Source organism: Pieris rapae, chromosome 8 (genome assembly GCF_905147795.1).
Source record: "Pieris rapae chromosome 8, ilPieRapa1.1, whole genome shotgun sequence".
NCBI classification, from domain to species: Eukaryota; Metazoa; Arthropoda; class Insecta; order Lepidoptera; family Pieridae; genus Pieris; species Pieris rapae.
Genome location: NC_059516.1, coordinates 8,977,151 through 9,003,248, shown reverse-complemented (window position 1 = coordinate 9,003,248; position 26,098 = coordinate 8,977,151). Strand labels below are relative to the sequence as shown.

The following is a 26,098-nucleotide window of genomic DNA, read 5'->3' as shown; positions in this document are numbered from 1 at the left end:
ATTTAATAACTAAAATATATTATTAAAAGGAGTCCCTTTAGGCAAGGTTCCGAAGATACTGGCAGCGGTCACCCTTTGAATAGCTAAACTAATTCTTTGTCCGAGGTTGCTGCCAGCTCTTTTAATTAAATGTCGTGAGTTGAGCAATACAGTATTAAACGGGTGCCGAAGGTACAATAAACGAAGGTAATTTAGAAGGATAGACCAGATTCAGAAAACAGCAGGTGGCATACGGCAGAGATTGACTCAGTACAGACGTGGATAGATGATAGAAATATTAGTGTATTTAAATGTTATGTATATGAATAAGTCTTTTATTATTATTAGATGTATCTCTGGGAAGTTCTTACTTTGAGTCTGCAACCGGCAATATAAATAAAAAATATTGCTTATTCCAAACACAAATACTTAATTAATTTACTTAACTATCTTAATTTTAAAATCCGTTTTGCATTACAAATAAAGACGCCCCAGATTCAATTCAAAATTATAATGCTTGTTAATGGTTGCTTAGAGCGCCTTAATGATAACGTTTAATCTATTGAAGGTAAAGAACGTATCAAAACAGTTTTTTGTAACGATCACTGACGTAATTAAGAAGAAAATAAAGCCTTAGAGCCTCACATGGGATGCGGGAGTTTACTTATTTATATATCAAAACGGATGTCTGGCGACTCCGGTATTAATTTTGTTTTCTTTGAATCAACCAGTTTCAGTATCAGAATGTTATACTACGACTGACTAGATAGTTAGTATAATTTAGTAATTTTACAAATATTCGCTATTTCAGCTATGACTTTTAGAAGTATAGAGCAATAAATGTCTATATTTTGCCGATGAGTAGGGATGCCTACAAGTTTGAATTGATTGACTTGGAATAAGTGATACCTAGATGATCTTATGTTCCAAAATAAACGTATTTTATTTTTTATTTTATTTTATATTTTCCCCTTATCATTTTTAACATATTTCTTAAATGGTATTACAGATAAATAAACATTCTTGATTATAAAAGACAATTTGAAAAATATGTTCATAGTTTAAATAATCTAACAAACAATAATTACCAATTCGAACAAACCACAGACAAAACAAACTGAACCCGCAAAAAGGCGGAACAAGGCGCGAAATTTAAATAGATGTTTTAAAATGTTTTTTAGTTATTGTTCGGTAATTTGTCTCATCAACCTATAGGAAACCTAATATAGGAAAATCCACATATTAGTATTTTCCTTAATTAGCCAAACTATCGGTTCAACAAACGTGTTACGTATATGACTCAGTTAATTATTGATAACAGTTTTAAATATAGCATTATCTTGTTTGCAATGAGGTGAATAGCGATTTACTTACTGTCTTCGTTAAATACTTGGTTAAATATTTTTTTATAATATTATTATTGTATGTCTACAGTGGACAAAAAATCATTTTTTTTTCGCTGGCACATTAATTTTTGTAGTAATAATTTAATTTTGATAAATAAACAATCCAAAAAATTCGGTCCTCGCCGTATAGTTATTTAGTTAATATCTTCCAACATAATTAATCAAATCATTTAAATAAAGATAATTATGTTTCAAATTAATTTATACAATTAAAGAACTAACTTAAATGAATTTTAAATGTATTCATTAGAGCAAATTACGGTAAAAAAGGTGAGTAAATCATTCCCCAAAATCACTTTACATAATTGTTTCATATGCAAATTTCTTGACGGACAATTGATTTCCTTACCTGATGCATGGAGTAGACAGCCAACACGACTAGCACGTGCATAATATTGTGTGAGTTGAGGCAGCGATCCACTGTCCCCGGGAACCACTTTTCCGGGATGTGCAGAGCACCGATTACACCACCACCCAGGGATACCGCATCCTGAAACATTCAGAACTCTTCAGTGAAAGTTAAAATAAATATTAGACAGTGGCACCTTTAAAACACCTTAAAGATAATGCTTTAATAATTATAAGAATACAAAATTAAGCCAGGAGCATTTAGATCCTAGAACATTCAATTGTAACTACTGTTTAAAAAAAACTAGTAGGCTTGAAATACCTGGGGCATACCCTTCTGTCATCAATATGATTTAAATTGCGAACACTATGATATGGGATTACCGCGTCAATATTTATGTTTATGTTAAAATGTAAATTTTGCACCGTAAAATATACCTTAATATAATGTAATAATGGAGCCATTATATTCGTGGTTTTTAATAATATTATAATGCCATAACAATAAGCTTTGGTCAGACAAATACATGTTATATACCAAAACATTGCGAGACGTAATAAAATATTATATTCTTGGGGAAAAATGGCACCGGATCGTGATGATGATGGCATTAAGAGAGAACCCCTGGCCCCAAATTATTTTCTAAATAAAAAGGGCATTTTTTTTCATTTGAATTTTCTAACAAATAATTTATTATTAAACTATGTTGTTTTAAATTATTATTGCTCTTTTGCGGGGGTTGCCCGCCTCTAAATACGGGATTTTTTTCTTGCAAATATTTTGACATATTATATCATAACTGCCACATATCACATAGGTATCTGATACGGTGTCTTGAACGTTTTGTTATTAAATAATCCTATACACGCGTTTAAAAGTAATTTGGATGCTTATTATTTACTATTATATCTTCCTAGGTCATTTTAAGTTGAATCAGGTCAAAAACTCATCAACAAAAAAATGTTATCAATAGTTATTTTGTACTCCAAGATACTAAAACTAAAATACACGCTAAACATTTAAAATGATTTTATTTATTATGGAAGTTAAAGAGCGATTATAAAATTGTAATGAAATAATTTAATTCATATAAGGTTGAAATGAAACCCTTCAAGTACTTTGAACCTTTAAAAAACCTTAAAACTGTCCGAGCTCTATTTCTCTCTATCAGTCTGGTATCGTCCTAAGTCCTAATTACTTAATGGAGTTGAACATTTCATTTGTCTGAGCTGAAACCGTACAGCTGCAGGTAATTCATTTAGAGTAAATGGCGCTTCTTTCATTTTGTGTATGCAGTCTTTGTAACAAATATAATAAAACTATGAAATATAAAGATATGATACAAAAGATATAAATTATCTCTTTTGTAAAAAAAAACGGGCACCTAAAAATAACGATCTATGGCCGATTTCAATTAATTAAGTGACATTTAATTGTCTAATGTAGTCTAGTGAATGAATTCTGTTTTTTAAATATTGCGACTAAAAATTCTTAAAAAAATATTTAAAAATCTCAGGTATATTTTACTAATAATGGCTTTGTTTGTTCCTTCATATTAAATATATATTATAAACTATCAATCAATCAATCTTAGAACTTATAATTTAGAATTTAGTATAAATCTGTGCTTTGTAAAACTGTGCTTTATGTTTCTGTTTCAATGTGTATTCCGTCTTGGCTTTTGTGTATCGTATAATTATTTGAATATTATTCAATGATAAGCTGTAGGAATACTTTAATAAAATAAATAAAAAATTGTTTTATGAATTATCTAAAACCGATGTACACAGCCAAACAATAAGTGGCTGGCGATATAGACAAGAATATTTTTTTACTTTTTTAATTTAAAAAGGTACAAATGTAAAGACCTAATGACGATCGTGACCTCCTTTAGCCAAAATCACAGCTTGAATCCATTTTTATATGGCATTGTTTTTAGGTTTATGAGTGGCGAATCCACTAATGATAACTCCCGTGATACTTTGAATTTTGCCTTAATTGGGTTCATATACCGGATATCTGACAGAATTAATATCTTGTTATGAACTAATTTCCGATTAAACAGAATTTTGTTTTCCTTATATAAGGAAAATAATATATTGATAATAAAACTCTCAATGATTGTTTTATCTTAGGAAATAATTAAATTTATTATCGGATTCTTAGAATATTCAGGCGCCATTGATAACACACTGTAGTGCTTGGTTGTTGCCGAAGTTTTGAGGGAGTTTTTATATTTATTGAAATATCGTTACATTACAGATGGAAACGGATAAAAATTATACAATAAACTAAAAGCCGGCTAGAGCCGAATTCAGTTTTCAAAGGATTTTGTCAGTGTGCATGTTGTCTTCAAAATTTATTTCAACAAATTGTACAATTACACATTGTATATTATTGTGCGGATTTTTATAACTAATGTATCTAATTATACTATCATAGCAAATAAACGATACAATTTCATTTTAAATAAATAAAAAATTATACAAATGCCAAATTTACGAGTGAAATATTTCTACCAAAAACATGTTTTGCTGATTTGTCTCTCGGTATATGTAAATAATCTTGACAACACATGATATGGTGACGCTCTGTAAACATCTCGTTACGTCATCATTCATTTATATACATCTAGAAGGTAAATTTTTAGTAATATATTTTATTTAATATATATTATTAGTAAAAGCGCTTTTATAATAACTACATAAATTACTTACCTACATGAATAAATGATTTTTGATTTGATTTAATAGAAAAAAATTACACAAAAGTTTTTTTTTAGAAAACCGGACCGGTCCGGTCCGGTTAAAGAATTGGTTACGTATTTTCTTGAAAGTCAAATTGGTACGGAAATACTTCAGGTACTTCAGCCACGTAGTGCGTGGAAAAAACTGATAGAATTTCAAACTCTGCCGCGACATCCAATGATGAAACTAAGTTGCGGGTAAAATTTGATAGCTATATAATTTGTTTCATAAGCTATACTAATATTATAAAGCGGAGGATGTTTGTTTAATTGTTATTACATACAGTTTTTCTGTTTATAGCGAAAAGTTAATCAAGTTAAATAACATCACATATGTATCGTGTATGTAAACACCCTGCTATATTGCTAGAAAAAAATCAACAAAATCTTTTTATAGATCGTAGGAGCATATCGTTTCCCTGATCAAATTACACGCTCGACTGCACCAGAAGTGGGTATGGGACCTTACTCCACTTCATCTTTGACATTATCGTGAGAGCTGAGCCCACTCATGTCTGAATTCGTATTTAATAATTATATAACATTGTATTATTAGTCTTGTGTTTCAGCATATTAGTCAACGTCGTGCGGGTGAACCCTAACATACATTAATATTTATTTCATTTCGTAATATACATTGTTAGGAAATCCGTATTAATAAGAGGTAAACATGTTCATGGATTATGAATTATGTAGAAGACCAACCAGAAAATGGGCGATACATACATTCTTCATTTGGTATACTGTTCAGTTATCGTTGGAGACATCATGAGAAGATTCACTACCATAATAAACGGTTTTATCTGAAATTCAGAAACAATACCACTGCAAATTCTGCTGTATTTTTAATCGGCAAGCTGTAAACGCAGTTTATTAGCTGGAACAATACTGGCAACTACGTGCTCAATAAATTCACTTCGATAACTTAATTAAGTTTTATCTAGCACAAAGTTTAACGTTGTAATTAAGTTATACGCCGTACTGTGTGAAATAGAAATAATAATAAACACTTTTTGGTATCGTAAAATAGATGAAAATAATAGAAGAATGTTATGGGCGGCTTTACTGCTGAAAGCTTTCAGCCAGTCATAAATAATCTAAGCAATTATAGTTAACATTAAAATATATTTTTCTAAACATTCATTTATTTTACAGTAGGTATAATACAATTTTGGTTTGTAGTCTTTTATTAACATAACTTTTATACATTAAAAGAAAACACTTTTTCAACGGATTGAAGCTATGTTGTATACAGATAATAACTTTCTCTACAGTTGTGATACTTTTTGAAATTCAACACCCCTTTGTCTACAGTCACCGTGACCACGCACACTAAAGCACTGGAAAAGTCGGAAAAAATTAAAATTATGTTAAATAGTTATAAATTTATATATATTTAAATAGTAGTTTTGTCAGAAGTGCGACAAATTCATATGACTATATTTAACTTGATTTTTATGTTGGTTAAAGTTAAACGGTTTAATAATCGACCAGGCAGTCCATTTACAAGCCGTTCGTTGTTTACTCATGATGCACAGTATACACAAAAACATTTTTTTTATACATAGGTCCCCTACGTATCTACGAGTCTACCAGACACGTAATCGGGCAGATCTGTGGCCGAGAAGCTTGGCAGCAAAGGAGTGTCAAATCTATGTTTTCGATTTTATTTGCTTAAACTTAGGTCCAAAGCAATAGTTTAGGCACAATCTACTTTACCAGCTTCTTAGAAATGAATCCCTTTAAACAAATGCAAGTAACCGACAGCTGTTTTCTATCGATTTTTGTAGCTTTTTAAAAAAATTGCTTAAACCTGGAACATATTACGATACCAAACTAAGTAAAAGGGCTTTCTTTTTATATACTACAGTTAAAATATGTAAATATTATTATTTAAATTCCTCCTAATAAACCTTTACTTAAAAATTACATAAAGGTATATTATAGCCGCCTTTTTGCTCAACTTTTAAAACATCAAAAATTAAACGCTGAGTTGTGTTGACCTTTTGTCGGTCTAAAGTCAGGCCTTTTACCGTCATTTAAATATTGTTATCAAGTTGGTTTGCGAATGGGTAAAAAAAACCAACAACAATACTAACAACCGATATTTGAGTACTTTGGCCTTGTTTCTAATTTTAATTTATTTCGAAACTTTTTTGGTAAACTTTTCGAATGAGGTTGATTGTAGGTCAAATTCATAAATGGTTTTGAGTTTCAGTAGAAACAAAACATATAAAGCCTTAAATACCAAAAAATATTATGTATTATAATGGTATTAAAAGGTAAAATTTTTAGGTTAAGATTATATAAATATAATTAGGTACTTTCACAGCTTAATGACTTATGGCTTATTATTATGGGGTCATGCTGCTAATGTCAAAACTATTTTCCTCCTGCAGAAGAGCATTTAAAATGTAGGTATTCTCTGAGAGATAAATTCAAGGAAATTAATATAATTACCTTTCCCTTGCAATATATTTATGAAAATATAATGTATGTATATAAAAATAGTGATAAGTTTACTAAAATAGAAGATACGCACAATGTTAGTACTCGGAACAAACGCAGGCTGCAATTTCCCCGTTCTAGACTAACTAAAGTATTTTTTTTTTGGAAACGGGATACTCTTCGTTGATAAAATCTCAGAGACTCGTTTATAACCTTTTAATAAATTTAAGAAATGTTTTAAAGAAAACCTGTGTAAAAAGGCTTACTATAAAGTTACCGATTATCTAGTTGATAAAAGGGCCTGGGACTAGTGCTAGACAGGCTACTTCTAATTGATTTACGATATTTGTTTTAAAATAAATGTTGTTTCATGATTTAGTGTTTATAAGAGTACCCAGAGATTTTTACGCCGGCTTTTCCTATCGGCATACTGTGTCTCCTTTTCCTATGTGAAGGGATGCCTACAGATTCAAATTTAATGACGAGGATAAGTGATACCTGTATCCTGTTCCATAACAAACATTTTTTATTATTTTTTTATTTTATATGGTGGTTTGAATAAATAAACTCAAAAAATAATTACTAAAATATATTATTAAAAGAAATCCTTCAGGCAAGGTCCTAATATACTGGCAGCGTCCCCCCTTTAAATAGCTAGACATTAATTTATATTTTATTTTATTGTTTTACACTACTCACTGAAACTGATGTCAAAATTCATTTAATAAGAGAATTTGTTATATCTTTTGCATGTTATTGATAATATTTATCTTATTTATATAAATTACATTTATTCCAACAAACTTCTTAACCTACATAGTAAGAAATTAATAAATCTAGAATTAAAACAACCTTAAATAGTTTGGTGCTTTAACGTTGGCAGCATTTACTCGCTGTATTGCTATACTTATTTGTTGAGCGAGGACAGCACATATTGATAATTGCATTACTGTCTCAGTCTATAGTCTATTCTTTATACGTCTAAAAATAACTAATAACCGCTATTTCCTCTACAATCTTATCGCAAGTTCTCTAAGTGGAAACTTGTATTTAAAATCTCGGAACACGGAAAGGGTAAGGTTAAAATGATTTGGACTTGCGCCAAAAGAGAAGCGCTTATTCTCTATTAGGTCACTGAACTTTTTGGTAATATTTTAGTATTGGCCTCATTATGTCATACATGTGACACCACCTTTGTGTAAGATCTTTGATTCCGTTTGAAATCAGATTCTGATATTTGAATTAACTGATTAAAAATATTTAGCTAAAACGAAAATAATAAACAGATTGCATCTAGGCTACTACTAGAAATATATAAACTACATACAACGAATCTAAGCCCAACATCGATTGAAGTAAACATGAATAAATGAATATCAAAACGGGCAGGAGGCTGACCTGATGTTAAGCGATACCGCCGCCCATGGACACTCTCAATGCCAGAGGGCTCGCGAGTGCATTGCCGGCCTTTTTAGAATTGTACGCTGTTTACTAGAGTCAAGATTGTAAATACAAAATGTAACATTTAATTGGTGATTTACAATGTATCTGTTGTCTATTAATCACAGTTGGCTTAATAATAATTATAACAAGTTTATGGCGTCATCATGCGTTTAGTTTTAGAACACCGTTATATAACAGAAGCATTTCAAACGCTCCTCGTTATACTCTTGCAGTTTTCGAACTTACCAAGAGAATTATTTATAAACCACTTCCGGCTTACAAAAGCTAGGAATCTTTTTAAGTGAGATGCGACACTATAGGTTAAAGGAACTAGAATTCATTTAAAATTTGCATATATATCGTGGTCCGTATGTGGAATTATTACAATAATGAAATAACCCTTTATTCCTTGGCTAAATTAAAAGAGTCAATATTTTTATTTTGCATAATAACGTTTATACGGTTTAACGATTAAGGGACATTTGACGTCCCTACGAGGCGCGGTAGACTAGCAAACGCGAAGTAATAATGTTTCCCCATGTATATAATTTACAATTAGTAGTACGTAAAAACGATATAATATAGCGGAAATATACGGAAAATTCAAATAGTAAGAAACTTCTGGTGTTCTTATGTGTTTTTTACCTGTAGGAAGACGTGCAGTATGGCATGTGGGTCTCCGCCTCCGAAGCGCGCTGCCCTAGCCCCTGCCAGGAGTAGTCTCATGCAGAAGGGGGCCGCGAAGCATAAACGTCTCTCCCATGGGGACCAAGCCCGCATAGCCTGAAACAAACCGAATAAATTTCCACGTCACCCTCACTAGAGTTAATTTTAATAAAAATATCTATACTTAGGTTAAGGAAAGTTAATTATAACAAAAATAGCCGTCTACATAGTGATACGTGGATATATTAATGTTTTCCTCATTATGTAAAACTATTTGCATTACTAAATAACGTTATTATATATAAATAACGTCATATTGCGTTTCGTATTGGGCTATTTTCAGAAATCCCCAAATACCGTAGATAATTGCTAATACATATATGGTAAGCCCGCGTCACTATGACGTGCTCGTATGCACGTTTCCCAAATATCACAAGAACCGAAAAACTTGTTTCTTTGACGTAGACGTTTTTGAGCTTTACGACATTGGTACGGAAATTAGTATTTACAAAAAATTTATCATTTTCATTGGATGCGGTAATATATCTCTACGAAATCTGCAGTTTGGTTGATTTTGATTTTGCACTTAAACATTTGGCTTAGTTACTACACGGTATTATAATTTATCTCTAATGCAAATTTCATTGAACCACTTTGAACTCACAACTTTTTTTTAGAAACTATAATTATATGCTGTTTCGTCTCGTTCTATTAAATTGTGTTTACTGTGTTAAAAAGACACAATTTTTTTTTATTGAAAATTTTTTATGAAAAAGAAGTAAAAATTTATCAATAAACATGGAGTTTAGATGGTAAGTTTATATATATTTTAATATAAATTTATTTTGTTTTTTATATAATTTCTGCACTTCTTGCACCCATCATTTTTTTTTATTTTTTTCTATTCTTACTAGGGTTGCCTGGAAGAGATCGCTTGTTAGCGATAAGGCCGCCCGTTGCATCCCTTGTAATTTATATATACTGTGTTATTTGTATTTCTTTAGCAACGAAGTGTAAATAAATAAATAAATAAATATTTTATAGTACAAAAGTACCTAAGGAAGGATTTGGTTCAGTACTGCGTTTTTGTACGCAATTTCTAAGTAGTTCTGTTAATATCCGTTGCGCTGAAGTCTCACTTCACAGGCTTAGAACTGCGGTGTACATAATATTGTAAGGAAACAGTATTTGTTTAAACCTGTAAAAATTAGCAAATCTTACTAGATTTGTATATTTGCCTTATTAAAGCTAATCACTCGTCAGGTCGTACAGGTCTCTGACTTACTAGGGCGGCCTCAATCTGAATCCTATTGTACATATTACTAAACAAATAAAGAATTTTGTATTTTCATTTTTTTGACTGGTATAAACTTACTTTATACAGGCCAAGAAGACTTCCAAGGCAGTAGACTGCCAGAGCCAAGTAGCGGAGTGGCGCCGGCGCACAGTACACCGTTGCTGTCACCATTGGTATAGCACCTGTTGGCAAATATATAATTAATTCTAAATCCTTGAATAACATAAGAGAGTAAATTTTAAATGTAACTGGAACTATGTTAATTTGCTCAAAAAATTTCGTGTTAATCACAAACTTTTCTTCCAATAAAAGTAAATCAAGAAGTTGGTCTTGTAATTTGACAAAACGCTTCCTTTACCTATCACTTATAAGATGTAATGTGTGTTTAGGTGTGTAGTGTAGTGGGTGTAGCGTGTAGATACACAGCTAGATAGCAAAATCAAGCAACTACACATACATACAAATATCAGCAGCTTTAATCGAAAAATCTGAATAGATTATGTATGCAAATTTCGTCATTTAAGTTTATTAGGATGGCATCAAAGTTCTCCAAGTACCTTCACTCATTGTTAATGATCTGCTAAATCTAGGTAACTATGACTTAGTATACGACGTTATCATGAGCAAGCTTTTCCATACCCAAATATCAGAGTGAATTTGTACCTGTTTCCTAAATATAGTGTCTTCATCAACGAAAATGGAAAATAATTTATAAAAGTATTAGTACGGTCATAATTGTACCTCAATAAATCATGCTAATATCGTTGCCCATGTTTACGATAATTTATAATTTAATGGACGGACGGGATTTTTTATAAGCTTACCACTCAACCCTCTAGATTTATTAGCATTTATTTTCTTGAGTAATAGTAATGTATATATTAAGAACTCAAATGATTAATTAATATATACATTACTATAATAACTTCATGTAAACTATTCTTCCATTCAAATATTAATATATAATAAGAAACGGTTGAAGAAATTTTCATGATTTATGATTGTTGTGTTTACCGACATTAGAAGTTTTACAATCTTAATATTTATTTTCTATTGCTTTCATTGTTTGAAACATTAAATACGACATAAACTTGTAAAAAGTGCGCCAGGTAAGTATGATATAAACAAAAAAAAGTTAAGTATACTTCTTTGCCGTAACAAGATAAAAATCTTTTCTATAAATTTTCTTTCGCCTTATTCTACGTTTCTAGAAATATCTACAATAAAACACTAGAAAAAAATAAAAATGGTGGTGAAAAAACTAACTTCAGGATGTCGGTTTTTTCAAATAATAACCACATAATTTTCAACAAATCTTTTTGTATGGGCAAGTCGTAGCAAAAAACAGAATCATAAAGCTGAATAGATGATTTATGAATGTCAGTTCTGCGATCGCATTCTGATTGATTCCCAATTGGTATCGATTCGTTCATAATTTGTTTCGCAACTTCTTCTCATATTTCATTTCGCAAACACAAAGCGGCGGAATAATTCGGCTTCAAGTTATTTCAAAGCTCTATTTTATATAAACGACGTTCAAACTAAATTGTCACCTCGAAATCGGCTGTTCTACGAGGGAGCGTTCTTTAGGCAGTTTCTGCCATGCACCTCTATGTGGAACTAAACTTTTTCTCTCCATAAAAACCTTTCTCACAGTTCAACGAGTAAAAAAAATACTAGAATGCTATCGCGAATTAAAAGGAATATATTAAAAATATCTTAAGCGCTAAATAATCTGCATCATTAGCACACCCCAAATACACACTTTCACACCATCAGACCTTTAGATATTAAATTTTTTTTATAGAACAGGGGGCAAACGGGCAGGAGGCTCACCTAATGTTAAGTGATACCGCCGCCCATGGACACTCTCGATGCTAGAGGGCTCGCGATTGCGTTGCCGGCCTTTTAAGAATTTGTACGTTAAAGATTAAAATTGTTTAAGTTACATAGTTAAATTAATAAATTAAAAAAAAATTACTTTTGTGGATATTATCTTTTCGAGTGTTAAACTTTTTTGTCTTATACATCGCGATTTTGGATATTAAAATAACTTCATATGTTTAAGTGAACACGAGTTTCATAATTTTAAAATACGAAAAGCTGGTAATGCATTAAAAATAGAAAAGCGAGACTATAAGTTACAATCGACGTGAAATCTCGTATACGCTAGGAAGTGGGAATGTGGGGCATTTATATGGGTCTGAAGTGTAGCGTTTTGCTCTTTTTGTGCTAAAACTCTTCTAACTTTATCTTATATGTAAGCGCTTTTAGCTTGCCAAAATGTAAAAAGATATTTAGGTCACATTTTAAATAATATTGCATAATGTTTGTTGGTGAAAATTTTATTTATTTAATTAAAATATTAACGGGCTTCGTGGCTTAGTGAAGTAATAAGAATTATAATTATGTCGGGTTGGTAGAAAAAAGAGCAGTTGTTTTTTTTTCACGAAAACCCAAAGGAAAGTACAAATAACGTTGTATAGGAATAAAATGTATACACATTGCATAGGTTTCAGTTCTTCTTCTTCACCTGCCTCTTCATTACTGGAGGTTGGCCGTCAGTTTCCTGAAACGCCTCTCGTCCGGCGCCAGATGTAGCAACTCTTCCGCATTTGCAATACCCGTCCACTCCCTTACGTTGCGAAGCCATGACTAGCCATGACATAGGTTTCAGTACTATTTTGGAACTACCACGCCTTAATACGTATTTAACCTGTTAAATATATTTTTAGTTCAGACAAGAAGCATAAACCAACCCATTTCACGTTACTTAATTAAAACCGATTAATAATATTATTTCTTATAAATCGTATATCTTAATAAAATATTATGCCAAAGCACAAAGCTACGACCGTGTATATGACTAATGCATAATAATATCGATAATGACACAATGGCCGTACCTTGCTGACAACCAATGAATATAAAAATAGTAGTTGCCTGCAAGATTAATATGCTATGGATAATCTGGAGAGTGTATTTTTTTCACAAACAAATTTAACTTTTCGTTTAATGTTTAATGAAGCATTCATATTATTACAATCTTATATTAATTGATATAAATTATGTGTTTTATAGACTGAATATCATATCGGAGAAATCGGAGCGATAGAGCGACGTATATTGTTAGTATAAAAAGTATCGCGCTTTTTTACCCACTACATTTTTAGTTTTTAATTTAGAAACAAAAGAAAACCTGTCAAAGTATATTATGATTGTCACTGCCCGGATAGGGTGAGAATCAGGTGAGGTTTATACAAGGACACGCGTCAAACAGATGCAGTTCTGTCATTTTTAAAATAATTTTTATACTTTGTCTTATTACTGAGATATTATTGAACCAAATTCTCTAATAAGGATATTCAACCTAAGAAAGTGACCATAAACACTAATTAGGCCCGTGGTGTCAAAAAGGTGAAATGCCTCGAGATTCACGTGATGGTAGAGCCTTTGTTCGTGGGTTCCAGTATTCTTTTTCATTATTCTGATAAAGCCCCTACATTCAGGTCCCCTTGGAGGTCGTCATTGCTTATGTACCAGAGAGCAACTTTCGTTTTCATTCCAATATGGCCAAATCTAATCAAAATGTGAAAGGCTTTAAGCTTTCCCAGAATTTTATGAAAAGGACATCGTGTTTGTTTGTTTGAAACCGTCTGCTTTTTCTCATCAGATTGTAACTCTATTATACACTGGAGAAATTATTGTGCAATTTTTTAAGAAATCTACATGACACAACTTACTATGACAATCAGACCTATACAGATCGATGACGCAGGAAAATATAATGAACGGCAAATGTTGGAACATTGTTGAAATTAGCACATGCATTATTTAGTGATTACCGCTTGCATCGTATTTGTTAAAATATGTTCGCCTTTTGTTTGTAGTTTTGTGTCAGACTAGAACATTGAAGGTTTTTCGCTTTATATGATGCCCTGGTCCGCTCAGAAATAAAGGTAGGGTATGCTAAGTTGGTCTGATGAAATTGAAAAGTAGTGGAAGAATTAAGAGGAGAGATTCTTGGACAGTATTAGCGAGGTTCGTGTCTAAGGAGGCTTATACTCGTAAAGAGGACCTTATAATTAAGGATTGACTACGATTACATTTTTTGTTAGATAAATGTACATTTCGAAATTGTAAATTCTGTATATATTTGTAATAATTGGTAAGTAATATTCGCAAGACTTTATTTATTTATTTCTGTACGATTAGTTTACTTTACCACTACTAATAAAATTCAAACTCACATCAAATATCAGTCATCTTTATTTACAGATACACGGATACCCATATCTCATAAAACTACTAATTGATTTTGACGATAAACTGTTTTATATCCACATATAGAATTGGTACAAATTCAAATAAACTGCATACATTACCTTTACTGCATTTGGAATAGTATCAAGTGGAGGTCTGTGGTCCACATACCCCGTTCATGAACAGGCGTAATTAAAATAATTTCAACAGATAACGATTGATATACGCGTTTCAATACATGTTTAGTCATATACTTAAATTAGTTATTCCTTGCTTGAACGTAGTTAAGGGTAGTTTAGTTAACGTAGGGTCAACCAGTATAATGAACGTACCGTTTCGCCGCAGATCATGATTAATGTTCCATCGGTCCTCGAAAAACTGTGCCCTAGTTCAGCAATGCGTATAACATTTCCTATAGGTACTGATTTATTCTTCACGCTGTACTTATAAATGGTTAATGGATATTTAAGCAAATCCCGTCCAGTCCAGATCCAGTAAGATTCTATATCATAATAAAGAATCGTATAAGATTTTGTGATGACTCTCTATTATTGAAACAAAGGAAATACAAACTTCTGTGATTATATATAATGCGTATACTATTTAGTTGAAAAATAATAAAATTACAAATTATAAGACTTTATGGCGTTAGGAATTAGAAGTTTTAATATATTGAACGCTCCTGAAGGATTACATTAAACTCCAAAAAGTACGAAATGAAAGAATCAAATACAATAAGGATAGATGCAAAATGTTTAGCGCCAATTTAATATTTCATACTAATATAGTTCATAGATCATATCTCTCCTGTTGATATTTCCTTTAAAGATTTTTGCTTAATATGATTTTTTTTCTTCTTCCCTTACAACTATTTGAGTTGTAAGGGAAGAAGAAAAAAAATCATAGACAAGGACCGATAAAGAATATTTTTGTATGTTAATACGCTGTTCATTCGAATTTTATTATATTAGAAAGACAAAAAACACCAAAGAGAATAAAGATTAACGAAAATAGATTTAGGTTTGTAGGCGTGTACCGTTAAAAGCTTGCTAAGAATGGACACACTTTTGACCCAACCCTACTCGATATAGATTCAATGCCAATGCAGAGAATGACGTCAAAAGGTAACCAAACAGGTTAAATATACTTTATTTTATATATTTATATATATATCTCAAATTTTGTTATATATGGTAACAATCAATGTTAATACATTGATTGTTACCATATATCCATATCGGGGTTTAATTAAGAAATTATTTTAGGGTATTTTTATCAAAGATAGCACTTGTCAACAAAAGTGACAACCCCCCCATAAAATAATACTATATACGGTACGTGAAACCGGGAAACCTATCTATAATTTAAATAAAACAAATATACCTCAGATTTTAATATTTTGTACTAAGAAAGGGCAGAGAAAATAACGATGACACCCACGTTGGGAAGCACTGATTAGATAAATATTGATTAAGAAAATGTGATATGTATTTAAAATAGCCTTAAATATAGCATCCCATAAAAGATTTATCATTACCCAGTAAATAAAATTACTAGAAAATAATGACTTATCAAAATCAGCAGCTATATTTACGAAAAAGCTCGCCTATCGTTGTTCAAATACAGGTTATAGGTATTAAGCTCGCGCGACCTTGCCACGTTACAGTAGCTATATAAAAAGCTCCATTGTTAGCCTAGACCCAGGCACAGCGCAGATATTAGGACCTATATACATAGATATTGCGTGGAAAATCGTGACTGACTTGATTTATGATCTAGCATACATAGAACGTGAAACCTTGTTAGGTATTTTTTGTTTATAAGGAATTGTATTAAAGCTATCTCTGTTCTCCTTGTAATTTATATGGTCCGGGTGCGTGATTGCTAGTTTTAGTTGTCCAAGAAAATACAATATTTTATATTTCCACGAATGTAGGAATAATTCTAAATAAATGAATCGCAAATTAGCGAAGTTAGTTGCTAAGCGCAAAACTCGAAGACGTCTGGGCCAATTCCAGTAGAGAGAATTGTAGAGAAGAAAATGGGAAATAGTGCACGGAAAAATCATATGAGGGCGAAACAATGTTTCCGGAGGCAGTTTGTACATATAATATAAAATTTTGTGCCGAGCATCGTTACTATAAAATTGATTGATTATTGGATAAATATCTAGTAATATTTAATATGTTATATTGAAATAATTATATTATTTTTCCAAGGACCTTTTAAAGAGTATAGGCCTTCTTCAACTTACTCCGTCTTTCTATCTTGAGCATTCATGAGCTTCATCTGCACCTTCTTCTTCAGGAAAATATATATACAATTCTAATCATTGAAATTCATTCCTGACTCTTTCAAAGACTTCAATCGAGAAACTTTAAGATTTCAATTGAAAATTTTATTGTTAAAGGAAATCGGTTAAATGTCGGGTTTGCCAAATTGAATAGTTTGATTGGGTACAGGTGCGCTTCGGGCATTGAGGTTTTCATTTATATAGTAACTGGAAAATGAATAGAAATGTTTCAAGTTTCATCCATAATTACTTTGGCTCGACAGAGATATAGTTATCGGTAAAACAAGATCGATCGATCTAATGTATGTACCATACGTTTTATAGAAGATATCTAGAGCTAAATTTAGTATCTTAAGACTTTTAATAGAATTTTTCAATTCCTTCTGAATATTATTAAAATTTTGTGATAAAAACCACGCAAGGCCGGCCATGAAAAGTAACTTAAAGCTAAACCACATAGCATTTTAACTTGGAGGTTTTCCGTTCGGATTTTCCGAGACAGTTGATAACTTAATCTGCAGCTTAGCCACAGTATTACTTCTATCTCAAACGCAAACGGTAGCATGAAGTTAATAAAATTACGAAAAAAGCTTAGAGTTTTTAAGGACAGACTTAAGCTACGAAAACTTTTTGCTAGGAATGCTTTTGTGTCTGTATAAGATATAGTCTATATTTTTATTAGTTTTCCGTCTTTAATGAAAATTAAAACATTTAATGTCTAAATTTTCATCGTTATAAAAAGTAGATGGGGTAATAATTCTATAATTTATCGGGAATCTAATATAGTTGCACGTTCCAGACTAGACGTAGCTTTAAACTCTTAAATAATCATCATCAGCCTCTTTTCTTGGTCTATTTCTGGACGTTTAACTATCTTAATATACATACATATATAAATTACGTGTTACGTTGTTTTTCCGCTATAAACTACCGAACCGATATTTATCAAATTTACCGTGTGCAGTTTGATTTAAATTAAAAGATAGGATAGCTTACATCTCAATATATACCCGCAATTTTATTTTATTGCAAATATTTGTTTATTATTTGATACAATTCTAGCAGATGGCGCTGTCTTAAAAGTACCAACGTTTCACATAAGTTCTCATACCGATTCCCTTGTATAGTTTAATACTATGTAATATAACAAAAACCTAACCTCAGCAACGCTTGGCCGAGTCTGCTAGTTAAATAAAAATCATAAATCTGAAATAAAGTAAAACGCAAACCATTTCCATGCCTACGTTTACGTTTAGAGGATCATAAACGGCGCATAAAATCTTCAAATTGGGAACCGACTTACGACGTATAGTTAACATTCTGTCCCTTGTGTATTTACTTTACGCCCTTACAAATTACAAGCTCCGAAACATATATTTTCATGACCGTAACTATAAATTAGTTACAAATGTTAAAAGTTACCAAAAGACAACATTTTGTATCTCTGAAACGTACAGTCATTGTTTGAGTCATTTGATATATTTGTATCACTTATCTAGTGTTCATATTGATTATTTTTTTATGCAAAGCGGGAGTCTATCTATGAAGCAGACTGGACAATTTAAATTTTATATAAATAAATATTATAATGATTTATTGAATGTTGACATCATAAAAGCGCGCGAAAAAATGTAATCTGTGTTTTAGCACAGCTTATGGGAATCAAACCATAGAGTTTAAATTCATAAAGCATTGGCAAGTAAGCTATGCTATATAAGTAAAAATCCTCAATTATTTGAGAAAGTAAATTATTTCTGGTAGTTCTAGTGAAAACTTTGTAAAAAATACGGTTATTACTATAAGGATAAAGTTTGAGAAAGCATTTCGAGTTTCATTAAAATAAAGCGAGTAATAAACAGAAATAACTGTTAAACATTAAAGTTTATACAATCTCTTTGCCATTTCTCAAAAGACTCATCACTTTTATGAACAATATCCTAATTTGTATTACTCGACCTAAATTTATTTCTGGTACTTTTAAAGTATTTTCGTAATATAACAAAAATAAATCAGTGCCGCTACAACGTTCCTAGGTTTGGGCCTCAGATTTTTGTTTATTTCAAGATAATCAATCTAATAAGCAGGTGATTAGCGTCCAGTACCTGACACACGCCGTCAAGTTTTTGGGTCTCAGGCAAGCCGTTTTCATCAGGATGTTTTCCTTCGTGATGTTAAATGTGCACATAAAAAGAAAGTCACAGCTAGAGATCGAACCTCCGTCCTCAGGGATGAGAGTCGCACGCTGAACCCACTAGGCCAACGCTGCATTTTTTTTTATAAGTTGCGTTTTTGTCTTCTTTACTCTGCTACCTAGCATATTGGAGTTCATACAACTACATTTATAAAACATTCCACCCGTATTACCTAGACGTTCGTTGTTCCACAAATGTGCGTTTTGCCGCTGATCACCAATATGTGGAACCAATTATCCACTGAACGTACGAATGATATAAAGGAAATGCCTTTGCAAGCCTTTTGGCAGTGTGACTGTGAATGGGGTATGTGAGCCTCTTGTTCGATCGCCCTGTACTATAAAAATACCGCTACCTAATCTAACCAGTGTCATTTAAATTTTTTAAGAAATGTCCTACAACTATCGAAGATTCGTCTCGAACCTAAAGTAAGATAATTACACTAATGTCTAACTTTAATTTAATTGAAACGCATTTGTATTGAATCGGTATGAGCGTCATAAAGTTGTTGGTATTTAAAATCAGAAGTCAATTATTACACATTTATTCTGTCCTATTATATATTTATTTATGGACACTTTAGACAACTTCTGAAATGTAACCATAAACTCTGTTGTCGGCATTAAATAAATTAAGGTTGCCTTCCGAGGGTTAATGAGATTATTCTACCTCGGTGAAGATGTTTTGGTGAGGGTGTGTATTTTGCATTTGTAGTCATATTCATAATCTACTTGTGGTCGAGAAATGTTTTTTTTTTTCATTTTTCTCGAATCTTCGTTGGAACTAAATATCCAAATAAACTGTCTGATTCTTAAACAACATAGCACTTGTTTGTGTAATATTAAAAAGAACTGTCTTATCTAAGGTTTTGATGGTAACGCTATCAAGAAATTAATCATTTCGTAAATAGACAACGAATTGTTCGTTTATCGTCGTTTTTACGTATGACACATTAAGGTCTGACACACAAAATTCGTTTCATAAATCAATGCGATGTAGTGAGAAGTATCAGACGTAGGATTAAGAACCGACCAGTATATCTGCTCATCTTAGTTAAGAAACGAGACAGCGCGATCCCGTATATCAAAATCCCATTCGTGATTTGTCATACACGAAAACGAGCTCATTTCTAAATATACATATAGAAATATGTATAATCCTTGATCTTAACTGATAATTTAACAAAAATCTTGTGCGTTTGTTTGCCCTTAAACTGAGTTCAAGAGGCTATAGTCAATTTTTTTTTACTTTTTATAATTTTAATTGTGTCGTTTAATATTTGTATTATCAATTATGTAAAAATAAATTTTGTCAAGCTTTTATCAATAAAAAATGTTAACGTGTAAGATGCCTAAAGCGTTTGTTTAAATAAGTAGGGTCTTCTCAGTAGCTACTGTGTTCTGACCTACTTTTGCTGACATTTATCCGGAGTCTACAGTTCGTGTCGCACTTTTATTTTGGGACTAAAGTTAGTCTGCGGAAAATGAAAAAGGTATCTATTATTTGATATAAAAATTATTTACTTTCTTATTAAAGTTACCAGCTGCGATGTCTGAATGCGATAATGATTACATCATTTCGAGCATTAGTTTTGATAATAGTATGCAAAAATCTCTCTTGTTTATCTTTTTCATCAGATCAGCATCATCAGCATTCTGATTCCATCACGATAGAGTTGATAAATGTATCTGATACAGTTAAATGATTTTAATGACTCATTAATTATGTATTTGGATAAACTTTTATAGACATACGAGAGAAGTATTGGCCTATTAGCTTCAGCGCGCGACACTCATCCCTCACCGAAGTCGTAGGTTCGATTCCCGGCTGTGCTCTTAAGACTTCTTTCTATGTGCGCATTGAACGCTCGCTCGTACGCTATTGGAAAACATCGTAAGGCAACCTTACCATAAACCCAAAAATTTACGGTATGTGTCAGGCACAGAAATCTGATCGTCGTCTAGCCCATTGGCTTGACAAATGATCATGAAACATATAGAGAAATTTCAGACCCAACCTAAAAGATCGTAGTGCCACTGATATATTTATTTTATTTTATAGAAATAATCCTTGGTTTCCTCACGAAGCTATCGTTTACCGAAAAAGTAAGTGTTAATAAATGTGCACATAATTAAATGTTCCAAGAGTACACGGACCAAAGGATTTTGTAAAACACTTCTTCTAGATCGCACGCCTAATCACACGACTAGTAATCTCTTCTCACTTCTCTCTACCGCAACGAATATGCGGGTCACTGCAACAGAGGCCAAGCCGGTATAAAACCGAAAAGCTTTAAATAGCTAAGAAATTTTTTAGTGTTTTATAATGCGATCTGCAACGGCCGCTCTTGACCTGACATTTACGGCACGTGCACTCTACTGCTGAATACCGAAGGCTTTTGTGGGTAACAACAATATTCAGATCAGGAAAGATTTATGTAAATAAGGTTAGGTCGAGCGGAGCAATCAATAGAAACATTCTGGTTATTCAGCATAGAAATGAGATGAGGAAAATATTTTCTTACACTTTATCTCGAAATTGTGTTCGGTAATATGTATATTATGTATAAGGTTAACCATAGTGAATATTGTATATAGAATGTAATGTTTGTTTTGAGTCAAATAAAGTAATTTTAATTTTAATTATTTATTTATTTTTATATTTTATTTTTATAATATGGATTTTATACCATTGACGACAGCTTTTGAAAAATTATTGGGCATAATTTAACTTTTGATGTTTGTTAGAGTTAATCTGTTAACAGTTACTTTATAATTAACCGAGAATATATATGTACAGTAAACCTCTTTATAACGAATTTCAAGAGAGCGAAGATTATTTTTGTAAAAATAACAAATTTAACCAATACAAAAAAATTGATATAGTCTATCAAAGTGTTGCAAAGAAATATTTACCGCTCCGAGTTTGCCAGGGGATAATGGTTTTATCTTTACATTTAACCTAAGTAACCTCCAAAAGAGTGGATCTAAACAAACTTAAATACGTTTTTGACGTAGGGAAGTCTTAGCGTCATACTTCGACTCTAAATATTAACCTCAAATCACAAGCCAATCAAGAATCTGTGAATGTGTGGGAATCATGCAAATGTGTAAAATACAGTATCATCGGAGCCAAATTACATTCTGTAAATCCATATACAATGTTATCGCAGAGCAAGGAATAACCCACGATTCGTCCGAAATGCTCCCCTTTTGCTTTAAATATTTAATAATCACGCGAGAATTTCGTACACAATCCTTTGGGAACGTTTCCATTTTTCTAAGAGTAGTGTTACAGTAATATACATTTACTAATAACAACTTTTCAGACGAAACTATAACGATCTTTAATAAATATATTTGAAGGCTGCCTATTCAATTGAAGAATTCTTATTCATAGCGATTAATAAGCCGCTTAACTTCTAATTGAGTGTATAAACTAGCAGCAAATTCAATTTAAAAACGCTTTTGAAGCGAAACTCCTAGTACTTTTACTATAAAAAGAAATAATGAATCAACTAAGTACATGTAAGGCTTGAGAGTAGACTTGCAACGAATATTCGGTTAGTATTCGGTATTCGGCCTATTTCGCTGCTTTTAGTATATTCCGCCGAATACCGAATATCTTCATATTATTCGGCCGACTAATATTATGAAGTAATTTAGTATACTTAAATAATATACTTTGTCATAGAGAAAATTAAAATCGCTTGATAACGTTGATTCATATTTTCATTTCTCTTTTAATCATTTAAGTGGTCATTGGTACACAGCACAGGTAGATACATAATCACCTTCGGAATTGGAATATGGAGGATTCTATTATTTTGTATATAAGGTATTTGAATTATTGTGTAATCAAAATTTAGAATTTAGTTTGAATAACAATATCTCTAGCCCAATCAGTCTTGTGACAGGAACACTTTGTTATTAATTTTCAAACGTAGTAACTAAAAAAAGTAGAAAATGAAAAAAAATATACATCTATTAAGTCTCATAAAAATCTATATGGGTTCATGAATACCGCACAGCAACAAAAAAAGCGAAATAATAAAGTATATTTTCCCAAAACCACATTCTTTTCATGTCTTTCATTACACGCAACAAAGATATTTGTAGCAAAATATAAAAGAACTTCTGACGGCATAAATGTATGTTATCATAAATCTATATACGTAATCAATATATGTATTCACAATATTTTGACTGGACGTAATTGATTATATCAAAAAGGAATTGTTAGCAGTCGAATACAATATACATAATGTACGTATTATACGCCCTTACTTTTCTACTAATTATATATAATATGTGATGAAGAGCATGATGTACTGGTTGCAGGAGCATACATATATTAAAAAAAAGAGATAGAGTGACAGACAGTTTATAGGCAGTTCTTCTCGTCCGTTCTACTAATTGTTAATTTAAAGTCATATATTGACTGATGTTCATTAGTATATATTAATTTACCTAGATGAATGAATAAATGATATAATTTTTAAAACCTCTTTTAAGTTATGGAATCTGTGTAACTTTTTATGTTTTTCGTAAGTTCGGTTACAACTTGTAAAACTATAAAATTTTACTGAAGACTTTTAGCAAGAAATAAGACTGTAAAGACCACATTTGTGTAGTCACGAGCTTAATTAATCACTCTCGGGATGCTTCTAATGAAATGCAGCATCTTGTACCAAAATGTACAAGATAGGACTGTTTCAGTAAATTAATCATGTGTTATTAGAATTCGAATAAGGATAGGAATAATATATTTGCTAGTTCGTTTCCAATCGTTTAGCTTTATTAAATATTAAAAATAAAAAACCAAAAACCTGTTTTTTTTTTAATTTTTACCTACATATTTAAGCAATGTGAAGAAAGTGTAAATACAAAGGTGTTAGATCTTTTTATTATCTTTGCCATTTGACTTTTTTCCATAGGGCTTTTAGTTTTGCCGAAATTGAGAAAAGCTTTTTACCTTTAAAAACTCACCCCTTCCCCTTTCCGACCTCATTTCGCCCGTAAATTATTTTTACTTTCATTTGTAAAATATTCTCCTTTTACAATGGGTTTAATTCTACTATTATTTCTTTCACTTTTTATTATTTTTAAAGGCTTCTACTCTGGTCTAATCAATCTGTTATCATTTGGATTTACGTGGTACGAAATCAAGATAATATAACCTTTTTTTGCCATATGCAGCAAATTATGTTGGGTTGTTTTATTTTTAAACTTAACGATTGCTTGGTAATGCTGTTGAAGGAGTATCAAAATTGTAGCATTTTTTATTCAACATTGTATGGGACAATAAGGGAAGAGTTAGGTTTCAAAAAAAGGACTGAATATTTAATTCTCCAATTCCAGTCTCTCACATACACTTTCAAATGTTATCTTAGTTTTAATCATTGTAACCTTGTATGTATATGTGAGAGAAGAAAATAAAGATTATTATTATTATTATTAATTAGCTGTGTTAAATATGTACAACGCTTTCGAGGACACATGTTACTACTAGTGATGGGGTTTGATGCAGTAAAATCTATAGAAATGTTGCTATATCAGCGCCATCTGTTGCCGAATTATCTAAGTAATGTAACAAACTAGCGTTTATATTAAAGATGTTTTAATTAAATAAAAGATACTCACCTATACTTTGGCTGACCCAAATGCCAAGCATATCCAACTGAAGCAGCTTATGGTATAGACTGGCACCCCTAGTGTGGTTCATGAATAGGTGGTAGAGAAAGGACCCGCACCATGGAGCCATGGCACCGAGAAGATGACATAAGGAGAGGAACCAACCCCAGCCACCACCTCTACCCCACGGAAGTAAGCCCGGCAACACCGTCACCATAAACACCAACGATACACCTGCAAGGGAAAAGATTTGTAAAATATATAACGCTGAAAGGTGTAACATTAATAAATAGTCTACGTTCGTTTGATTGATTAATTTACAGTTTTGTTAATAGTCCAGAGTGTATACCTGTATATATGTGTATACCTGTTACAAAACGGCGTATACATCTAGAGGCGGGTCAAAAATATATGTGGGGGAGTGAATATGATTTGAATCTTAAATTTTTGGTTGAAGCAAGCTCGTTTCCTCTCCGTTTTCATTCACCGTTTCAGCAAATGTTATACATTAAAAGAAAGTGCATTAGGGCACAGCCGGGATCGAACCTACATGATGAGAGTCGCACGCTAAAGATACTAGGACAACACGGCTATTAGATACTAACAATTAATATAGTTTTAAAACAGGATATATAAATATCTTCCAGCTTAAGCAATATTGTATTAATTTACTATTAAAATTTTGTAATTCAGCAAGATACTATCTAACGAATCTTTGTCGTTTGATTTTCTTCTTAATCTTAGGATTAATATTTTTTTATATAAATCGGTTGTCTGTAAAGTCGGTTTACTGACGATAGTTGCACGTGACAACGTCATAACAAAATACTGATGTAATTAATTAATTGCATTATTCTAAAGAAATTTTATTTTTTTTGTTTGATAAATATTTTGTATCGATATAGAGAAGGAGGTAAATGGAAATCACAATTGAATTGATCAAGTTACATTTATTTGTACGCATAAATACAATTATGACATTTGTTTAACCAACGAAGGCCGCCCAACGCGGAGGCCGATTGCGTCTCTGTCGCTCGTTCCGCGCTCTCTCTTGCACTTCAAGCCTCAAATGGAACGCCTCAGAGCGAGATAACGCCGCTTGCGTCATGTTATTCGTGAGTGCAGCCGGCTACATCGAATTATAAGACGTTGTCACGTCAAAACTATTATGTATCTACCCTTATATAATGACTAACTTGATAAATAGACCAGTGCCGAAGCCTTCAAAAATAGTAAAAAATGAAAAAAAATTACAGTAGGATGAAACCCATTAGAAATGCAGGGGAATATGATCAAAATGAAAGGAAAAATAAATTACGGTCGATCCGAGTTCGGGAAGTGGGAGGGGGGTGACTTTTAAGGGGGAAAAATTGTTTATCTTGA

At 31.8% G+C, this 26,098-nt stretch overlaps 1 protein-coding gene across 1 annotated transcript in view; it reads right to left on the bottom strand.

The window, feature by feature from the left end:
- The window catches only part of LOC110998904 (progestin and adipoQ receptor family member 4), a 41,313-nt gene that overhangs the window by 1,519 nt on the left and 13,696 nt on the right, over positions 1–26,098 (bottom strand). The window contains exons 2-5 of the mRNA XM_022267720.2: positions 24,725–24,949; positions 10,413–10,516; positions 9,017–9,154; positions 1,735–1,875 (exon numbers count right to left, since the gene is read on the bottom strand). Of these exons, the coding sequence (XP_022123412.2) occupies positions 1,735–1,875; positions 9,017–9,154; positions 10,413–10,516; positions 24,725–24,949 (608 nt within the window). The remainder of the gene's footprint in view (positions 1–1,734; positions 1,876–9,016; positions 9,155–10,412; positions 10,517–24,724; positions 24,950–26,098) is intronic.